Consider the following 21919-nt stretch of genomic DNA (forward strand, 5'->3'; position numbering starts at 1 on the left):
CTCTTAACTTGAAATGAATCGTAAGCGGCCCTTATATGCTATTTGTTTAAAGGTATCTGGTAAAAAATAGGCATGTTTTTCCGTTTTCAGTAAATTATGACGTAGATTACAATATATACAATAAAAATTGTTTTTGACTGTCCTTATGTGTATGAAACGTGATTTAGAAAGACGTTTTCTTCCGTAACGCGATCGGTTATTTCTGCCACCCTTTTCACTGATGACGTATGAATAACCGTTAACTTATATGTCAGCTATACTCATTTTAAAAAAAATGTCCGCTAATACATCAACATGAACTCGCCACTCGTGAGAATACAGTTTTTAAAGCTCACTCGATGAAATAAAAGTTCATCATCCACAAAAACGAACAAAAGTATTTTATATATATGGTGATGATTGATTATGAAGGCACTTAAATCTTATAATCTAATTGTAGAATTTTTCACGCGCCTTTTATCAGTTATTATAAAATTCAGTTTAAACGTAAAGCTTTCTTTCACTAAATACTTTCTTTTAGAGAAAAAACAACCTTTCTACAAAATTTCTTCACAAACAACAATTTAAAGTTATAGAAACTATATCGTTCATAAAGAAAAAAGTACCATAATAGTTATGTTGTAGGCGAACTTACATTCATTTGCCATTTAGACATATTTATGCATGGAGAAGTTCGATGTACTTTGAATTACAAAGGATGACAACTAACATGAAATAGAGAAAATAAAAATCCCTAAAGAAAGCGCAAAACGACAAAATTAAAATTGTTGCAGGCTCGGTTTAATTGAGCCTGTAAATAGACGGTACTGTCAAGTGCAAACTATCTTCCACGCCCCCTAGCACACAGACTTAAATTTTGGTTTTGTATGACCGTGGTATATTGTTGATGTCGGCATTATTTAAAACATATATATTACACAAAATAAAATAAAACAGATTCAATTGTTGTTTTTTGTTTGTTTGTTGGTTTTTTATTTTTTTATTTTTTTTTTGTTGTTGTTGTTCTTTTTATGATAAAAGATTTTGCGTGAGAAATGGGATGACATGTATAGTCAAGAACATAACTTTAACTTTTTACTAGTTTTTTAGCAATTTGTCATTATCTTCTAATTGTATAAAGTCATCTCATTTATATACTTTTAATTGTTTCCGCGTCCGCATGTTTACATGTATATAGTAAAGAAAATAATGTAACTTGAAATTATCATATCGTTTACTATTATAATAGTAACAGGAAAATAAAATGTATAACATGAAATTTAAGTAATATACAGCGGGCCTCTTGCAGCAGTTCCAAACGTCATGCTTGTTACCACAACTGTTCCACAACCGGCCATGAAATGACTATTTTATTACCTAATACTTTGCAATCAAACTATAATAAATATTGTACCAATATACAATAGTAACATTTTTACAACTGTTTTGATTGTTTACAACTGAATCCTTGTACACACGTTTTAATGAATTACTAAAAAAGTTAACCACTACAGTAAGTAGGTAAGCGATGTTCGATAACCGAATAGTGTCGGACGGCGTGAAATAAAATACAACTGAGTAAGAATATTTCATTGAAATGTATCTGTTATTTTCATCTATGGAGTTTTGTCTTTTTTGTGAATTTGATTGATTACCAATCAAATCCATGGTTAGTATGTACTCAAAATAACAACTAAACAGAGAATTATGGAAAATGCACTACAAGTTTAATCTTGTCCATAAAACATTTATATGCTAAAAGCTTTTTTTCATTAAATGCACTTATTACATCAATTATCACAAAATCCTTTCACTGTTAATTAATTATTCATCGGATGATAATAAAAAGTTTACAGTTCGGTTTAACATCTCGGTATATTCAAACATTTGTAGATTAATTAAATAAAAAGCTGTAAATTCAATCCTTTTTGTTTTACATCTACAGGGCGATGAACAGTTTATTACCTATTTCAATTGTTAACATTAATGTCAGATTCAGCATTATTTATTTCCAAAATGAATGTTTGAAAAGAGCTTTTATGCATACATGAATAACAATTCTCTGGCAAGCTTTTGACCTTAAGACTTTTTCCTACTCAAGATAGAACAACGGTTTTTATATGATTGTATCAAAATTGCCACAAATTGGCATTGTTCGATTGAAAAAAAATTAATTAATATTATGTCTTCGATCCCTTGCAATAAAATGAACAACATAACAACAACATAAATTTTTATTCTTGTCAGGCTCATATACAGAACAACATGAAAGGAAATTAATTTTATACAATGTACTGGAAATAAACATGGTGGCAGTGATGAAACATGTGAATGTACTCAAGACATGTAAAACTCATAGCGGGGTATGGTGGGTACTTTGAATTCTTTAAAAATATTTTTCTTGCGTAATCAAGTTATTTTTGTAAACAAATTAGTTCTATTTTAGACTAATGAGAAGTTCTCTGTTCATCTAAAGTTTTAAATCATGGTTTAATGCTTATATATCGGTGATTTAAATGATTGAATTTACTCCGCAGCACATATGATCGGCACGTATTTAATTTATTAACATTTTCTATTGTCTGTTTAGTAGAACTTTAAGGCTTTTACACTGACTGACTGACTGACTGACTGGTTGGCTGGCTGGCTGGCTGGCTGACTTAAGTAAAGAAAATCAAATCAATCGATGGGGGTTATATTATTTAATTTCTTTTTATTTTTTTTTTATCGATCGTTCATATATCAATATTATCAGAGGCCTTATTTGTACATGTATATCAGAGGCCTCATTTGCTCATGTTTAACACTATAAAATTGTTTTTTTTATAAAATGACTTTATGAAAAATTATAACTTTCAAATTAAAGCGAAATACAATATGTAACAAATAAATTAACGTTAAAGAGATACCATTTACAGAGCAAAAAAAGTATTGTTTTTTAATAATAAGAGTATAAATAAGAATTTTTTTTTTTTTTAAATGCTTAGTCCTCCGTAATCAAGAGTAGGATCAAGGCACAGGCTCACTCTCTCTGGACCAAACACTAGGGGAAAGTATCTTGACTTTAGCACCCTAAGATGCATCAGAAGACATATGCTGATATTTATTTCTTCCTGAAATTGGAATACATATCCTACACGCCCTCTTGAATTTAAAAACTATTATAATTATTATTACCCCCCCCCCCCCTAGACGAAACTTTGGTCCATGATTAAAGATTAACATGCCTAAGAAAACCAAGTGTCTTAGTCGGTCTCATACCCTCCCTCTAGCAAGTACTACAAAGTTACCAAATATTAAATGCTTTTAACGGACGTACTTTTACGTTTCAAACGTATCGTGTAAGCTTATGTTGCATAAAAACGATCTCATAACATATATTCAATGTTTTTCAATGAAATTTAATACTTTCAATTAATACTACTGTGAATACACAAGTATCCTCATAGTGCGAGCACTTTTTTATGATATTAGGCGAAAGAATTATAAAGATCTAATAATCTATTTCTCTATTTCAATATTGTGTTAACTTACGTTGAAGGTTATATCTCTAATATATGAAATGTTAAACAAACACTCGTGCTGTAACAAAATACCTTTCATACCAAAAAGTATAAGGTATTCATTACCTTTTCTTACTGAAATCGGTTGAATCTAAATAGGGGAAAATACTTTAAGTGACATTATGCCTATTCATACCGTTATGCAGGTTCAAAATAACTTGACATTTAATCAGATTTGTTTCCGATTTTGTAATAAACGTCAAAACATCTAAAAATATCCTGAATTTATCGTCAAGAGTCAATTATGAAAAGAGAAGGACAGACATTTTTATATTTTTAGACAGTTTTAATATGTTATCCTAAATATTAGTGAATATAAATACCTGTATTAATTAATGGCCATTATTGTCTTTATCTATTTAAATAAGTATTGTAGCTCAATTTGACCGTGACAAAATGAGCATGTCACTTTAACAAGTTAACTTTATAACTCTTACAATACTTTTGATTCTAAAATTGTCTTTAAAAATACGAAAATAACAAACTTGAGTTTTAAGTAGATACTTACATAGAAATGTAACTTTACACATAGCAAAGAAACGTTTATAATTAGTACATAGGAAAACGAATTAGAAAACCCCGAGTCACAGCAAGCAATGTTTTTTCTTTATTGTATCTTCATAAACAACGCTAATAATATCTCATTTTGTATCTTTCAATGTAAAAAAGATAAAAGTGTCAGCATCTTGGATTTTCAAAATTATTCTCTTACTTTGTCACAGAAAGTAAAAGTATATCGATATGCATTTCCTCAAAAGATGCCCCTGTATTGTTGAAACCTCAATGGGGGAATTCGTCGCCATACGGCCTATACTGTGTTAGTGTGACGAAAAATCAAACCAAAAACGAAACTTCATGACGGACAAGTATAAACATGTATTTTGTCATTTTGCCACACAACAACTATTAATCTATCGCTTGTCTTCTCATGACACAAGGAAGTTGGGCTGTTCTTCATAAACAAATCATCCCTTCCAATTTGTTTCGCATCCTTTCGATGTATATCAACTTGCATCACCCTGTCAGAATTTGTCTCGGTCACAAAAATGTATCCTAGATGGCCAAGACACAGCCTTTGAGGTTGACATAAATTTTCCGATATGATTTCAACAACGGTTCCATGTTTGTCAAGAACCACTATTCCTTTCTTCTCGTCAGCGCAATAAATAATGTCTCCTTCTGTGCTTACACACATGTCCTTAATATTGGCAACATTTTCTGGTTTGAATTTTAAAATATCTTGGCCTATATCGCTATAGACCTCAATTGTGTCAGAAGTGCATGCCCACATTTCATTTGAAACCCAGACAATACATCTAAACAAACGTTTGATTTCAAACATTTTCTTAATGTCAATGTCTAAGTCGCTTTTTAAATCTATTGAATGAAATCCATTGTTTATACATTTATACATGCGATGATAACCTTGTTTTCTTTAACGAAGCGCATCAAGTATGGATTACTGGGTAATCTGTGAGAAACAATAATGTTTAAAGTTTCTTCATTCATTATTTTGAGTTCACAGTTTTCAGAGTCAGCTAGTAGCAGTTTTTTATTGTCCAGCTGTACTATTCCTGTAATAGCACAAGCCTTTGAATCAGAACGAATTTGTGTTGAATACATTCCGTACTTTTGAAGTTTACCCTCAGATTTACATCGCTGCTGCTGTGTTCTTAATTCTTGTGCTATGCCTAGATAGTAATTGTCCTTGTAAAAACCTTTGCTAACAAGTTGATTACCTTGGTTGAAAGTTTTTCGACTATCACTTCCGCCTGTTGATATAGCTGACATGTCTTTAAACATATGTGTTCCTTTCTTCTGATCATCATCCTTGTGAACCTTCGAAGGTAGTTGTGGCATTTCGGACGTTTTAAGTGTTCGGAGTTTGTCCGCTTGTAGTCGTAAATTTCTGTTAAACAATGCACAAAAGTAATTATTGATTGAGTTATCAGAACGAAAAGTGTTTAATAATAATTTAGAAATGTATTCATGTCCAAAACTATGAATGGAGTTAATCATGAATTTAAAAAAGTCTTCAAAACGCCATACACTTCATTTACAAAAAGACCTTAACATAAATTACATTTGCATATTTTTTATCAAATACAACTTATGTTATTTGAATTAACAAAACATACCCTTCACTTTCCACAGATAATGTGACAACATCATGGTCATCAAACCAATAGTTGTGATCTTTTAGACAAACATAGCACATATATTGACGTTCTTCGCTGCAGCTTCGGCAGAAATGGGTTGATACTTTTGTTTTGCACTTTAAGCATTGTTCTGCTATATTGTCATTGCTTAAGTTTACCTCCGTTCTACTTTCTGTACCAATCCAGGGTAAATGATTTGTTTCGTCCGCCATTTCGTGACAGACATCGCCTTTTTTACTCCGAGATCCTTCGACAGTTAGAACTGAACTTGATATTGACCGTCTGCTGTTTTCACGGGAAGGTTTTGAAGACAGATGTCCACGGACGGAAGCAAACATACATGACTTTTCCTCATTTTCATCTTCATTTGAATCAACTTTATCGTCAACATTTGGATCTTCGTGATCATGAGTTGCCATACTTTTCCTTATAAGTTCAACTACAGTTACAATAAACGTTATCTCTATGTCAACCTTTACACTTAAATGTCTCAATACATTAATTCGTCGCAAACATTTAATAGCTTCCGGTTTCGTATGTAATACATTACAATAAAGGCATTGCAATCCCAGTTATATTAAGAATGAACCTTTATTGATTTGGAAGATCGATCAATTTTTATAAGTGTGATCGTCAAACTATTAACAATATCAAAATACATTTATCGAATTAAATTGTTGGTTCACATTGCGTAATGCAGTAGATCGATACTTTTAATTTTCTGTCTGATTGATATTCATTTACAAATATGTTTTCCAATATACTTAAAACGGCAAACATGAAATACTAGAAATTTCAAAGAAGTTGAAAATCAATTTTTATCAACAAGAATTCTAACAGTGGTTTATTTGGCTCCGCTCCAAAATATTTGTTCATTTATTTAAAGGGTTGTAATACAATTTCTCTCCAATGATTAGCGTTTATTTTACAAGAAACAAATTTGAAAACATTAAAGCTTGTTATAATTGACTTGAACTTTAACTCCACCTAACTTTCAATTCTCTATATATCTCAAATGTGACTTTCAGTCTTATATGTTTATGCTACATGAAGGCAGTATTTACTTTACGATATATTAACAAACCCCAAAAGCAATTAAAGAACAACATTTTTTTCATTATCAACACAAACAACAACAAACAGCAAATAATATCACCACCATTAGCAGCAACAACAACAACCATAATACCACCATCAAGGATGTGTGATGTTCCTGCATCGCTCATAAGAATGAATAAGAATACTCAAAGTGTTTATTGTCGAATCAAAATTATATTATTTGAACAAACTTATTAGACAGTCGCCTACTTACCATTTCTATGCAATTTTATAAACATATTTATCCATGTAATCTAATTTTTTCCTTATATGCATATATTTAAAAATGAACATGCCCTATCACTGTCATGTTTTATATTGGTGAAAATTATCTGAAAAATCTTGGTAAATGATCGACCGATGATCATGTAACTTATTTGAATGTAACACAATATCAAACAGAAGATTTTTCAAATTACACGGAAAGTCCATGCACCATGGCGATCATTTATTTATAAAAACAAATTTGAACTCGAATGAGCTGTGAAATATTTCCAATTCTGTCCAAAATTCATTGACCAGTAAAATAAGAATTGCGATATGACTTAACTTGATGTTTATGTTTTACATGAAGTCAGTGTGTCATCATTTAAAATGTTTTCCATGTATTTTGTATAAGCTTCGTTCAAGAAATATACTTTGGGCTTAATAAACTTTGGGTCTTTACATCTGGTCTTCATATAAAGACCCACTTTCTTATGTATAATTTGTTTATCAATGTGGATTTCCTTTTTGTTTAATGTTGTTTTTCTTATGATGTTTAAATTTCTTTTGATATTTTTTATTATATATTACATTTATTTATTTATTTATTTTCTTTCATCTTTTTTATCTGGTGTATATAACATTTCATATCATTCACATTGTAAAGTCATTTCATTTTTTCAATTTATCCAATCAAGCAAAACATATATCTACTCTTTGATTAATATGTTCGAGTCTCCTTTTGAAACGGTTATTACAGGTTTTCTTCATCTTCTGTCCCTTATCATCTTTAACAAACATTACAAAGTTGATTAACGTTAGTGTTAGTTATCCAGTTAAATGTATGAACCATGAGAAAATTCTCTAAAATAATAAAAACAAGAAGGAATCAGCGAAAGTCCTAGATATGTTTGATTTCGTTTGTTCATGACATATAGTGTAAAATGCAACATCGTCCATGGCCCCTAACAACTGTTTTTGCGATATTCAATATTCAATCCTATATATATTGGAAACAATATTTCCAGAAGGATCCACACAAATAGAACAACACCATAGCTTGGTAAAGTAAAAAATAATGATAATATGTAAAACAGTTATGGTTTATTCGTAAAGAATGCAAAACAAAATTTATACTTATACTGTTATATTGTTGAAGGAACATTTTCTGTTGGTAATTTTGGTACACAGAATAAAACCTTAAAGGGGTGGACGTGTTAGAGAAAAAAAGCATTTATCTTTTATGCATTATCTACTTATATATATTTCGGCAGTACAGTAAATAAGATATACATTAATTCTGTATTAAGTAAGAATAAGTCGGTAAAATAATTTCAAAGTCACAAACATCGACTGTTGCATAACCTAACATAACGGTTTAGACAGAAAATAGAAATTTCTAATTATTCTGTTTTAATTTAATGGTTGTAGTTAATTGTCTTTGTCAATGTAAAAATGATGACATTCAAGTGCAAATTTTGTTGTCGTATGAACCATTAAAGTATAAGGTAATAATTAAAGCAAGAAAATTGGAAGCAAATGTAATAAAGAAATAGGATAAACAAGTAAAAATTAGCATCTTGTTAATTGTATCGTCTATGCCATTAACTCATTCATCGACAGAATTGTACTTCCCTTATTAACTCTATTAATGGCATGGATTATTAGAGTGAAGTGTATTTGTACATAAAACTGCTTTTCAATCTAAACAATAAACAATGCATTAATTCTAGATATTTGTATTGGGAACTAATGTACATACCATAGAAGTCTATGATTCTATTGGCTTTTCTAGGTTTGTAAAGAATTCAACGCACATTTTGTTATATTTGTCAGCGTCTGCAAAAGTTACCAATGTTAAAAATGCATCATAATGACGAATGGGTAATTCATCGAAAATCACGTAGTCATCTGTACTGGTTAAAAGATGAGAGGGGACTTAAGTATAATACACAAATTACAATTTGTCCGCCTGCTTACAGTTAATCTTAATATATTAAGCATTTTTCGGCACATTAAAGGTCAAAGCTTTTAGAATTTGTCTACAACCTTAATATACCGTGATGCAGCATTCACAGAAGTTTTAACTCACAAATGAGCCTGATCAATTACCGATATTTGTATCAAAATCATAGCTAGCTATTTATATTTCTGTTATTACGATCATGTTATAAACTATGCCCTTTTTGCATAAGCATTAGTAAATGAAACTTCCTATACTTAGTACTATTTAAAACATTAATAACTTAGGTATTTAGTAAAAGTATGACCTTTTCGGTGTAGCATTAAACGTTATTATTTGCGAAATAAACTTCTTAATTAATATATTGTAAAAATATGTTTTTATTACTATACATATGGCAATCGGAAGTTTTATCAATGTAATTGTTATTCAATACAAATAACATTATAAATAAAAACATAAGAAACCGTTCAAAATTGTGAAAGGTTAAGCGATGAATACGCGCATGCGCCATAATCTGTTGCGACGGAAATTTACAAACATTGTTCTCTAGTTAGTGTTATGTTATATTTCTATCAAGAATAAACAAATAATATACCAATAATAAACAACAGATATAGCTGCACACTCGTTAAGAGCCCCAAGTTCTTAACAAAGTCTTTTCTTGGTATTGTCTATGTTTTGATAAAAATGAAAAAATAACACCCCATTTGTCATATTTTTACATGCAGACGTATCAACTATTAAAACAATTAAAATAACAACTGCTTAATCAATAATGAAATTCCAAATAGACTAGTTGTGTAGTATTCAACTATAGATCAGAATCTCAATGGAAAAATGGATACGTTCCGTTATTATTTAAATCTGTTTTTGTTATTGTAAGCTATTTTGAAACTTTATTTGACATTTAACTAATGGATGATCTTAAATTAAATAAATTGGTTCATACAAAATCTATTAAAGTTCGATTGTGTAGGAAGCAAGAAACTAAAAGATGGCAATTGTATCAAGGGATATTTTTAATTTATACTTTATTTGTGGATTTTTCAATAGTTTGAAGTAACATTTTGCCTCAGAAATTGATATTTTTTAATTTCTTGAGAAATGTCAAACATGTGTTTAATAGTGTTTATATAATTGATTAAGTGCATGTTAAATGTTTCACAAACGAAAGAAGTAGCATTGAACAACCAGCTATGTAGTATTTTGACTTCCATTAAAAAAACTGCTTCTCTTTAATTATACCAAGTGCCAATTGAGCTATTGATGCAAAAGAGCGTTCATGTATAATATAGCAAATGAGTATGTTTTTTGGAAACTGTAACAAGATACTAAAAATTAACAGTTTTTGAGAAAAGAATATAACATTTCTTTGGCATAATGGACCTTTTATAATTTACTGTTAATGCTGATGAGCTTATGTCTGTAACAATGCTATAATTAAAAGCATTTTTGGTTATGTATAGTGACCGGTTGTGGCCATTTTAAATCCCCAAGGAATTGTATCGTCATGATCGTTTGATCAAAAAAAAATCGCGGGCAACTTACAAATCCGACAGATTTTCTGCCGATATTTTAGAACAGTTGTTGGAAACATTTTGACTTTAGTGGCCGGTAACGACAATGGTTTGACTCTACATTTTATCCGTCGTTTGTGTATAAACAGTTGAGGAACAGAAAGAAATCCGCGACATATTTTGCAAGTGTTGTAGAAATTCTACAAAAATTCGCGGGAAAAATTATATGCCTCGACGTCTTATTTCTCAAAAATTGTCTCATAAAATATTGTGGCGAGTTATGGCAATTTTCAGGTGCGACCTTTTAAAAAGAAAACACTATTAAAAGAGACATTGCCAGTATAAAAATGTCAAGGCTTAATGCCCAAACTCGACTTTTTACAAGATATGCACACGGGTTGCAATAGCAGCAATCGGCTACTTAAAGTACGGACATGTTTGTGCGACTAAGTCTACCAAGTAGACAGAAAAAATCGAGCCGCGACATTTTATAAAATTTTGACATAAAATCTCGCGGATTTTAAAGTTTCCCGTGGCATTTTATAAACTGACGGTAGAATTTCTTCGCTTTAAAGTGGACGTTACCGGCCACCATATTTATTAGGCAAAACATACTTTAAGACATAGCATCTATCATAGTTGTGAGACACTGAATTTCTTAGATTTTTTTTAAAGATGTTTAAAAAGCCTTTTGACTGTTAAGATGTTCGTTTAGAAAGTAGAAAAAATATTGCCGTTTCGTTGATGCTTAAAGTGAATTAATATACATTGAAATTTAAAAAGAATTTGCTTTCTTATCTTGTAATTTTAAAATATCCAAAACATGTTTTGTTCAATAATCATCATCAAATGCATGAATGAACGGTAAATAAACTGATACTAGTCAAATATCCGTAACAAATTTCTGAAATTTTTGTAACAATATACATCATTTTCTGTTATGTTCTTTTACGTTTTATAAGAATGCTCACACTTGTTCAAATAAAATAAATAAACCTTTACTGCAGTTTCTTGCACTTCCACAATATAATCAATATTTTCCGCTATGCTCTTCAAGTTTTTGTTCCCCTGTTAGAGTTTTATGAAATACTACATTCTATAAGAATGAAAACAATTGTCGAATAACAATAAAGTAATATTTCACTACAATCGACACAAAAGTTTAAAACAAGTATATATATATTTATTTAATAAGCTAATCATTCAAGAACATATTTTAATCAACATTACTCGGACCAGTTTTTAATTTACCTTTAATCTATATTGTTCATTATACAGGCCAATAAGTACTGTTTTAACTGCATTTAATACTTATTCAATCGTAATTTTAATCTGCTTTTTCTTTGCTGAAAACTTTTAATAAGACAAACATTACATGTAAACGTCCATTTCACAGACGCACAAAAGTAAATAAAAGTCTCATGTCATGTAAGACACAATCAACTTTAAAAACAGTGGCATTGCTTTACTTGATGTAAAAGGTTTTCATCAAAGAAAATCAATAAACAATATTCTATTTCCGGTGCGTCTTTTTTATCTGGTCCAATTGTTGTGTATTCAGAATAATGCACAGAACGTAGCAATTTCCGGGATGCGTTCATTGAAGCCATCATTTCCTGTTGATTTAACATGCTGCAGTAAATGATATCTCACTACACTCGTTTCTGTCTTCTTTTTATAAGTATTTTATTCATTAGAAAATTCAGGAAAAAGCGAGAAAATTGAAAAAATAGGCTCGATACATGTAAAAATGTAAACACCAGCTAGCATGCAAACCCGTTTAAGTTCCTTAAATTACAAATTTCCTTAAAAATGATTATTTTCATGTTTAAACTTTGATAAATCCCTGTAAAATATTTGGTAATGCATAATGAAAATGGATTAGGTTGTGGTAACTTGGTTTTAAATTATGTTAGAATAGTAAATTTTATATTATTTTAGCACTGGCAATTGCATTTCTTTAGAAGTGAATGTTGTCGGAGCAGTGAACAAAAATATATCTACCATTATGTTAACAATTCATCAAATACATCATCAACAAGAGTTTGAAATGTCCATTTACACGCAAATGATAATGGTTTAATATTCACTAGATCATACAAGTTATATCTGGAGACAGTGCAAAAAATTGGTAAAGCTTCTCTGTTTCGCAAGAATAAAACTCTAAATGTTTTTAAATGTTTATTTTTTAACTGAATCATTTTATTAAATATATATCAAAAACTAGAAAATAAAGTAAGATATGAAATGCTTTAAACGTAAAAATATAAAGAAATCATATGAAGCATAAACTCATTTCGTTACATGTCCAAATGCAAAAAAAGGCAAAAGAAATAACACACTTAATAAACTTAAGAACAAAAATATATAAAACCAATAACACACAACAAGTAACATCTATAGACCAGATACCACTCGTATTGTTATAAACTAAGAAAAGAAATGTACATATATGTTGGAATTTTAATCGACTTACATCTTAGTATGTCGACTTCCCTGACGGATGGTTTCCTTTCTTAAAAGGAGCAAAAGGCCCTGGCAGGATTAAAAGACAAAGCGGTGAAGAGCACGTGGTGTTAACTCAACAGCCTTAACCATTCGGCCTCGGTATACTTAGATGTACATAAACCATGGAACGTTAACTTAAGAAATAATCTTCACCATAAATTGTTTAACCTTATCATGTGTAAATCCTTACCAAATTGACTAATGAATTTAAGTATTCATGTTTATTCATAAAACATATTCTTAATAAGCAAATGATTTTCATAATAAACAGAGTCCTATGATTGTTAGAGACATATTTAAAGTGAACTGCCGTTACATAAAACAACATCAGTATCATGTATGCGAGTCATTTGTTGTAAGACAAAATAAGTTCCTCCTACGAGAAATTAGGAGCACTTGACAAACTGATAGAGGGGAAAAGTTAATAAGAAAACGTATTTCAACTCTCATTACCTTGTTATCGTTATATTGAACACCAATTAACTAAGTAATAATTAATTATAGCAAACTCGTCAAAGCTAATATCTTGGAATATTTTAAAAGAAAACATTAATACTTTCAATACTGCTACATACAATATAGATGCACAATTATCTTAACAGTGATAACATTAAAAAACAGACAATAACAATTTACTACATAAGTAAATAAGCTATAACTAAAAGTCGTAGGAGCGACTGTAGCTATTATAACTTGTTATCTTATTTTTAGTTTTCTTTCTTATCTTTTTTTACTTTTCCTGTATTATTTATCATATTATACCAGAATTGGTTATGCACCGGTAATAGCTGTCCTTTTATAATTCAGCAATTTTAAATGTAGTCATTAACTAACATTCCCTCAGATATTACCATTAGAACATTTAAGTGCCACATATAAATATTATAACATTTTATGGTTTCACATTAAAGATAATAAATCGTTATTAAATATTTATATATGCGCACACTGTATAAAATTATCTATTGTAATTTTTTCCCATAATTGCTTTTATTATATTGACAAGTTTTTGCCATTTTGCTGACGTTATAACAAAATGGCACGACAGAGAACTTTTACAGATGTCTTTAAATTTGTACCTTTTTTAAAAAATGTTATAAAAGTTTGCTGGTGTTTCTAATTGCTTAAACATCAATAATGCATATTGTTCAAGATATATTAAAATAATGATAATGTTCTTTGAATTCCTATGGTTTAAACTTCAGTAACAATCTTATTCTTTGTTCATTCATATAAACAAAGAAAGCCAGGAGCTCGTATTGTGGCCTTCAGGCGTTAATACATCCGCTTTATACGATACAATATGCATTAGGTAACGATGCGTAAGCTTAAATTTCTTTCATTTATACATTTAACAACTAGAAACGAAACAAACATCAACTTTTTTAAATGTGTTTTTCTTTCTTTTTCTTTAAAAAATAGTACATTTATCGACAAGTACTTTTAGCAGATTGAAATAACACACAGTATTCTTTTGATCGCATTTACACATTTGAATAGATTATATTATTGCGCACCTGAAATCCAAACCATGCTATATATTATCACAAAGCACACATGTAAAGTTAAGATCAATTTTCACTAACAAATAAAAGAAAATACGACAATATAATTCAATTATCTTTTACAAAGGGAACATATAGACAAGAGACTGATCATTGCAAAATAGGAAATTGCAATGTTCTCTAAAGTATCCTTAGAAGTAAGCAATGGGACAAATAAATGATTCACAGGAAATAGAGTAAGAGAAATAGAAATGTTTTACAATTATCCAATATACCGATTACAGCAAGTTCGTCTTTGAGTGTCTATCATAGTTAATACGACATTAGGTTCTGCTGCGTCTGTACATGGAACTGCCATCGTGTAGTACCATTAACATGAAAGTGCAAACGATTCAAAATGAACATATATATAAAGTTTAAAGGGAACGTTAAAAGAAAGATATCAAAAAGGTTGTCAAAGTTCACTTGATGTTAGTAGAATCTTAGCACCAATTTTTCTTTCCTTTTTTCCCCTTTTTCCTTTTTAAGAAAACAATAAGCCATGTACATTATATCTTCGAATGATATATTTTATTTTTTTATTTTCTTTTTTCTTTGTTTCCAAATGATGTTGTTTATCTTGCAAACTTTAATGTAATCTACTTACTTGACAGACGGATGGAATAAATGACAATATCATAATTAAAAGCAATATATTCAGCTTTCGTAAATGTCAAAGCTTTTAGCATGCACTTTCTGCTGATTTCCTACATGTTTGAATTTGAATTCCATTAACCACATTGTAACTTGACAGAATCGTTTCATGTTAATATCATTTGCATAAAATCATATTCTTGTAATTTTGCAGCTGATTCTTTCATAATAAAAGTAGAGACTGTATCATTCCATAATGACAAAAACAGAGTTTATATATGTTAAACACGAAATATTTCTAAAGGACAAAATATAGAATTTTTCTTTAATCTACAAAAAAAATTACAAACCCAATTGGAAGCGGTGGCATATTGGTTCAAATGTCTCCCTCTTAACTAGGGGACTTGGGTTTAGTCATATATCGCTAACCATCATGCAATTTTTCTTCTTATCACATCGACACTTAAATAACGCAGTAAGAAGTCCTGATAGTATTTTAAGAAAGTTAAAAATTGTCTTTAAAGATGATTAAACAAAAATTACTGATTCAGATGACGTTGTGATTTAAGATGGTTTTACATGGCACTCTTTAATATTTCTTTAGATACTTACATTTTAGCAGATCATAAAAAAATATTTATCCACTAAGCCAGAAAAGCATGGTTTGATGTATAATAATGTCATGAGACTGTTCTGTTAAGTCACGTTGTGATTGATATAATGCAAATACCAATATTGAATAATTCAACAGAAAGCTTTGACCTTTACGACAGCTAACAACTTACTTGTTATTTTAACATAGTTATTTATTTAGTGTTCTGTCAACTTCTTTTCTAATAAATATTTAGATACATTGTATATACAAATCTAGACATATTGTAAAAGGTTGTGTTTTTTATTTATTAAAACTAAAACAAAGAAAAACAGAAATAAAATATGGCCTTACAATTGTACTAACATCAAGTGTACGTAAACTGTTCAATAATTGACCGTTTTACTTTGTATTTACTACTCATTTTTAACTTCTCCAGCTAAATGTACTTATTTTAAGGTACATGTATTTTCTTTATAGTACTTAAAAATGAATTGTTGTGGCGAAAATATTAGGGTTTTGATAATGCATTGCACTTACTTCGGAGACGTATGGGGCGTTTAAGTACGTATTATTTATCTTTGAGAGAGTCGGTAATTTCTGCAGAAGGATATCATCACTGAAAATTTAGAAACTTATGATTACCCTGATTTCAAATTTTAAAACATTTCTTTTAGATCAGCATATTAATTTGTATATCATAAGTATAAAATATTGAAATACAGGTTTTGTTTTTTGCTTTTAAGAAATTTCGCTCAACGGAATTTACAAATTGCATGCATGATCAAGCAGTATTAAGATGAATAGAAATTCATTTAAGGTCAGATAACCGGCTATATGGTATTTCATACATGAAAAGAGAGTTTTGTATTTTCTCCAAGTCATTGTGTAACAAAGGCTGTAAACAGTTACTCGTATATTTGTTCTTTGTGTTTAAGGATTCGCTTTCTCTTAAAATTGTCTTCATTTCAGATAACAAATAGATATAATTATGTTGTGCTTAAAAAAAGAAAGATAAGACTTGTGATGTAGACGAAGTATTAATAATATTTTTCAAATGTTGATGGATATATGTAAGTTCGTTGCTCTCTTGATTACTACCCATGATAAATAGCATGGACACTCATTACTTGTATGGGTTTGTCAAGAAATATAGTGTTAGCATAAACTTTCTCTCTAAAACATATTACATGTAGCATATAACCACGACGAAGAAAAGGCAAAAATCAGTTAACCGAATTAAGAAGATATTGCAAAAAATAAAGAAAAAATCATAATGATGGAACTTTGAAAAAGAGCAAATGAAAATGCATAAATCTTATATTTCTAGTTATATATCTATGTTGTAGCTTAAATATAAAAACCATCAATCATCTATCCAGTATTTCAAACAACTGATATATAAACGTTATATGAATAATAAACGATATTTTAACTATTAATTTTTGCGCTTGTTAAAGCTGTCAACTTTTCAAACACAATAAAGTTAACAATTTTAAAATCTTTATTGCTTTTTCACCAATAGTCATTAAAATGCAATGTGAGTAACTCTTACGATACAACAAGAGCTCTGACAATGTCATGACTGCAACAGCTGCAGCGTCACAAAATCTTATCTGGTCTGTAAATCATTTGTACGCTAAAAGCTTTGCATATTAAAACCACTTATTGCATCAATTATCATAAAAACCTTTTACTGTTTATTAATTATTCATCTATTCTTAATAAAAATTTTTTTTATTCGGAAAAAATTTTCCGTATTTAAATTGAAATTTAAGCTTCAATTGAGAAAAAATTAACTCATAATGTATGATATTATCATTTATTCATTATTTTATTAATATCGCGTAAAAATATTGACCCCCTGTTAATCAATCATTTTGTAAAAAATTGTTTACATTTCAGATTTAAGTAATTTAATTATTATAGCTCTAATTTTTATTTAATGTTTCTGAAAAAAAGGGGAAAAAAATCCTAAAATTGAGCTTTTTTGTATCCTTTTTAAAGTTTACTTTATAAATTAAATTTTAGTAAATATTTTTCCAAAGAAAGTTTAAAAAATTAACTTTTTTTTTTTTTAAACAAAATGGCATGTTTTTAACATTAATTTTTTTTTGGAAAAAAATTTGTACCTTATATAAAATTTAATGAATTTTTATTACATTCCCGAAACATGACATCATAATTTATAAATTTTTTATCTTGCTTTTATTTTTTCACATTTATTATTAGCAAAATTATTATTTTTTTAGAAATATATCATAAGTTTTCTAAGAATATCAACACTTACACTATAAGTAAAACACTTGAAAATATCATTTCCTTTACAAATAAATTTTGGGTAAAAATTTTTTAAAAAAAGAAAATGGAAGGGATAGAAGAAAGTTTGTTTTTAAAACCCGAAAACCGTTAAAAAGGAAATAACTTTTTTAAAAAATTCTATTTAAAAGGAAAAAAGGCGTTTCATCCTAAAAAATTGTTTTTTCTTTTGTTTTTCCCCTTTTTTGGTTTGTGTGGTGGGGGGGTTTTTCCCCTAAAATGGATCGTAATTTTTTCCTTTTAATAATTAAAACCAAAACCCGTTTTTTTGATAAAATTTTTAAAAAAATTGTAGAAAAAAAATTGGGGTTAAAATGTTTTTTCAAATAAAAAAAGGTAACTTCAAAAAACAGGTATTCACCTAAAAAACTTGCAAAAAGTTTCAAAAAAAGGCAGAAAAGTTTTATGGCCAAATTTTGGGGAAACATTTTATTTTTGTTTGAATTTTATTTCATTGAGAAATGTTTACTAAAAAATTTATATTTCTCTTTGAAAATTGCAACTCCCTGTTCATATTTTTTTGTATTTTATACAAAGCATAAAAATAATTACTGAACCCTCTAAAAAATGTAAACATTTATCTTTTCCGCGGATCATTTTTTTGTCCCCTTCTTTTTCTAAAAAACTTTTAGGAATTGAAATTTCCTTTTTTTTTGCATTTTCGGTATCTTGTGTTATTGTTAGTACCTTTTTTAAAAATTTTTAAAAGGGGGGGGGGAATTATAGTTTTTTTTTTTATTATTTGTTTGATTTTATTAAAAATTTTAAAACACTTTATTTTTAAGTGTTTTTTTCATTATTCTTCTAAAAAAGTTAAAATACATTTTACCGTTGTGCGGGTTAAGAAAATCAGTATTGGGTATTTTAAATTGTGGGAAAAAAACTGTCGTTAATTCAACCCTTTGTTTTAATATTTTTTTAAAAAAATTATTTGAAAAGGGTAATTTAAACCGGGCCCCCTTATTGACAGGGAAAAACAAAGGTTTGCCAAAAACCCGGCATTTTTTTTGGCCTCCAAAGACCAAAAGAGGAATGTGTTAATGGTTTAGGGCTTGGTTTTGGGTGCAAAAATAAAGAGACGCGCTCTCAAAAATATTTATTATCTAAAATGGAAAGTCTGGCCCGCGCCATGAAAATATTTAGACGACAATACGAGTACAAACAATGACAAATGAAACAAAATAATGAATGGAAAAATGTAAAAAAGGAAGTATGTGATGAATACAGACATTCATATTTACCTGCAAATTCAGAGACTCGCTTTGAGAAAATATTTATTATCATAAAATAGAACGTCTGGCTTGCGCCATGAAAACCTTTCATACGAGTGCACATGCATGACGTTAATAAGTGCAGAAATGAGGCCCGTACCAGTGGTTAGTACATACTTGTTAATGAATGAATGAATGAATGAATGAATGAATGAATGAATAAATAAATGAATGAATGAATGAATGAATGAATGAATGAATGAATGATTGATTGATTGATTGATTGATTGAGTGAGTGAGTGAGTGAGTGAGTGAATGAATGAATGAATGAATGAATGAATGATGAATGAATGAATGAATGAATGAATGAATGAATGAATGAATGAATGAATGAATGAATGAATGAATGATTGAATGAATGAATGAATGAATGAATGAATGAATGATGAATGAATGAATGAATGAATGATTGAATGAATGAATGAATGAATGAATGAATGAAATATAGGAAATACTACGAAAATAATATAGGTCTCACAAGATGTAAACAATAACAAATACAACAAAACATGACCTGGACATGAACATAACATAATCCACGGTGTACATAGTGAGACATACAACACATTAATATGACCCTGCGATATTAAAGGGACGTGAAGGGATCGAAAAGATTTTTTCAAGAATTTTGTATAACTAGATGTATGTCTAAACAAATAACTCATTTACAAAATTTCAAATCATTCGGTCACTCCGTTTTCCAGAAATAATCAATTTTATTGTGAAATTGGCCCAATAAATGAAAACCGTTTAAACGCTTTTCTTTAAATCGGCCAAAAATCACATAAAAATCGATTATCTATTTAATACCGTGTATATTTATATATCATCTACTGCTTGGTTTCAAAATCAAATGTACCAGTTGATTTAAAAAAAAAATCAAAATTTATTATCATAGGCTATTGGACCTCAGTGGCGATCCTTTAATAAATTAAATATGCACATGCATTTTGAAGTACTGTTTGTTCTAAAACTTATGCTGATGTTTAAACGTTACAAATGGCATGTACAATGTAAACAAAACATCATCATCACTAAATGAATCTTGAAAATGCACATTTTAATGTGTCTTTTCCTGCTAATGTTATAAGAATTGTCAGGCATTTGAAAAGCAGCGTTAACTGTTCTGGCTCTTTGATAAAGGTGGACAAGTACAAATTTATAGTTTCCTATCGTAATTTTGTTCTATTATCAGCTAAATAGCAAAAACTTGTCGATCGTAATAAAATAATTCATTGTTGGAAAAATAACAATAAATATTTCATAAATGTACCGTATAAATATTTAATGAAGATTTATTATATTTAATGTGCGTGTTAACTATAAGAAGTTATAATATTTATATGTGACATTTAATTTTTGTAATGATAATATGGAAGAGAATAGTAAGTTAACGACCATAATAAATTTGAATTAAAAAAGACTAATATAACCAATGCAGATCAAATTTTGGTATAGTTTGATGAAATAATCCAAAGGCCAAGAGACAAGCCTTGTATCCTTCTTTATCGTCCAATGAGGAGCTTAAAATTGAAAAAAATTCTAGCAGCCTATTTCGCACTACTGTCTTCAATAACGTTTAATTTAAACGTTTCGCCTACCTGAAACCCGAAGTGGATAAAAAGAAATGTAGGTCAGCTACTAATATGCTAGTCAGACGCCAAAAGCACTAAGTCTTATAAACACATGCAGTCGTTTCCACATATAGTCGATTCCAAAAAGTTCCTTTGAATCTTTGATTTTTTGTTTGTTTATTTGTTGTCTGTTTATTTTTTATCTCTTTTTTATCTTATTATCGACATACTTTTACTTATAAGGCTATTGCAGATATTAAGAGATTTGTATCTACCATATATCATTATTACGACATTTTGTCTCAATATTACATTTAGCCTCATTTAGGAGTATTGACATATTCATTAATTGTGAATTATTCCAAACATGTTTGCTTTGGTGCGTTTGCTGTTAAATTTTAAGTGGTATTCAGTGTAAAGATAACAGGTAAAGCAAGAATAAAATATTGTTTTTTGTAAGCGTTTTCCAATAATAAGTTTGTCAAGAGCTGTTAGAGAAACTATTAAAAACATTTTTGTTTTAAATAACGAAGTTCAATAGTTCTTACGACAAGAGACTCGCATTGATTTTACTGTTGTTGTTAACTTAACTGTTGAGATAGATGGGTTATTGTTCTATTTATTCTGCATTGCTCTTCTATCTAAGGAGATTTTTGTGCATCGTTGTAAAGAGCTGATTATTCTTCATCTGGTTTCGTATCTCTCCAACTATACAATTTATATCTAATGTCCTACTTTATGCTCCGTTTTTGATATGTTTAATAAAATACTTCAGTACGAAAATAAACATTTCAAGTGTTTTATTGATAATGTATTGTCTTGCGAAACGGAGATGTTTTATTAATTGGTTGCACTATCTCCAAACATAACTGTCATGATTTTATCTTCCTATCAATGTGAAATATTATACCGTTATCATGTGCAAGCAAATTGATACTTCAAGCTCTTATTGATAATGGTTTTGATGAATTGTTAAAATTTCGTATTTTCTTATACTGCTTCGAAAACTGATTGTTATCGCTATAAAAAGA

The 21919-nt window shown here is 29.1% G+C and overlaps 1 protein-coding gene across 1 annotated transcript; it reads right to left on the minus strand.

Moving 5' to 3' along the window:
• Window positions 1–4940: 4940 nt before the first annotated feature.
• Window positions 4941–6252, minus strand: LOC132753142 (uncharacterized). Its single transcript, XM_060743584.1, has 2 exons — window positions 5681–6252; window positions 4941–5451 (listed from the first exon to the last, which is right to left on the minus strand). The coding sequence occupies exons 1-2, from the start codon at window positions 6118–6120 to the stop codon at window positions 4941–4943; spliced, it is 951 nt and encodes a 316-aa protein (XP_060599567.1). The 5' UTR covers window positions 6121–6252.
• Window positions 6253–21919: the final 15667 nt, after the last annotated feature.

This window comes from Ruditapes philippinarum, unplaced genomic scaffold (assembly GCF_026571515.1).
Source record: "Ruditapes philippinarum isolate M1 unplaced genomic scaffold, ASM2657151v2 ctg3933_1_1_1_1, whole genome shotgun sequence".
Classification (NCBI taxonomy): Eukaryota; Metazoa; Mollusca; class Bivalvia; order Venerida; family Veneridae; genus Ruditapes; species Ruditapes philippinarum.

Bases quoted from the DNA above. Each gene is read 5' to 3' on its own strand.
- LOC132753142 (XM_060743584.1), bottom strand. From the start codon at position 6,120: ATGGCAACTCATGATCACGAAGATCCAAATGTTGACGATAAAGTTGAT. The intron at 5,452-5,680 runs GTATGTTTTGTT...ATTGTTTAACAG, and splicing joins TTATCTGTGGAAAGTGAAGG to AAATTTACGACTACAAGCGG.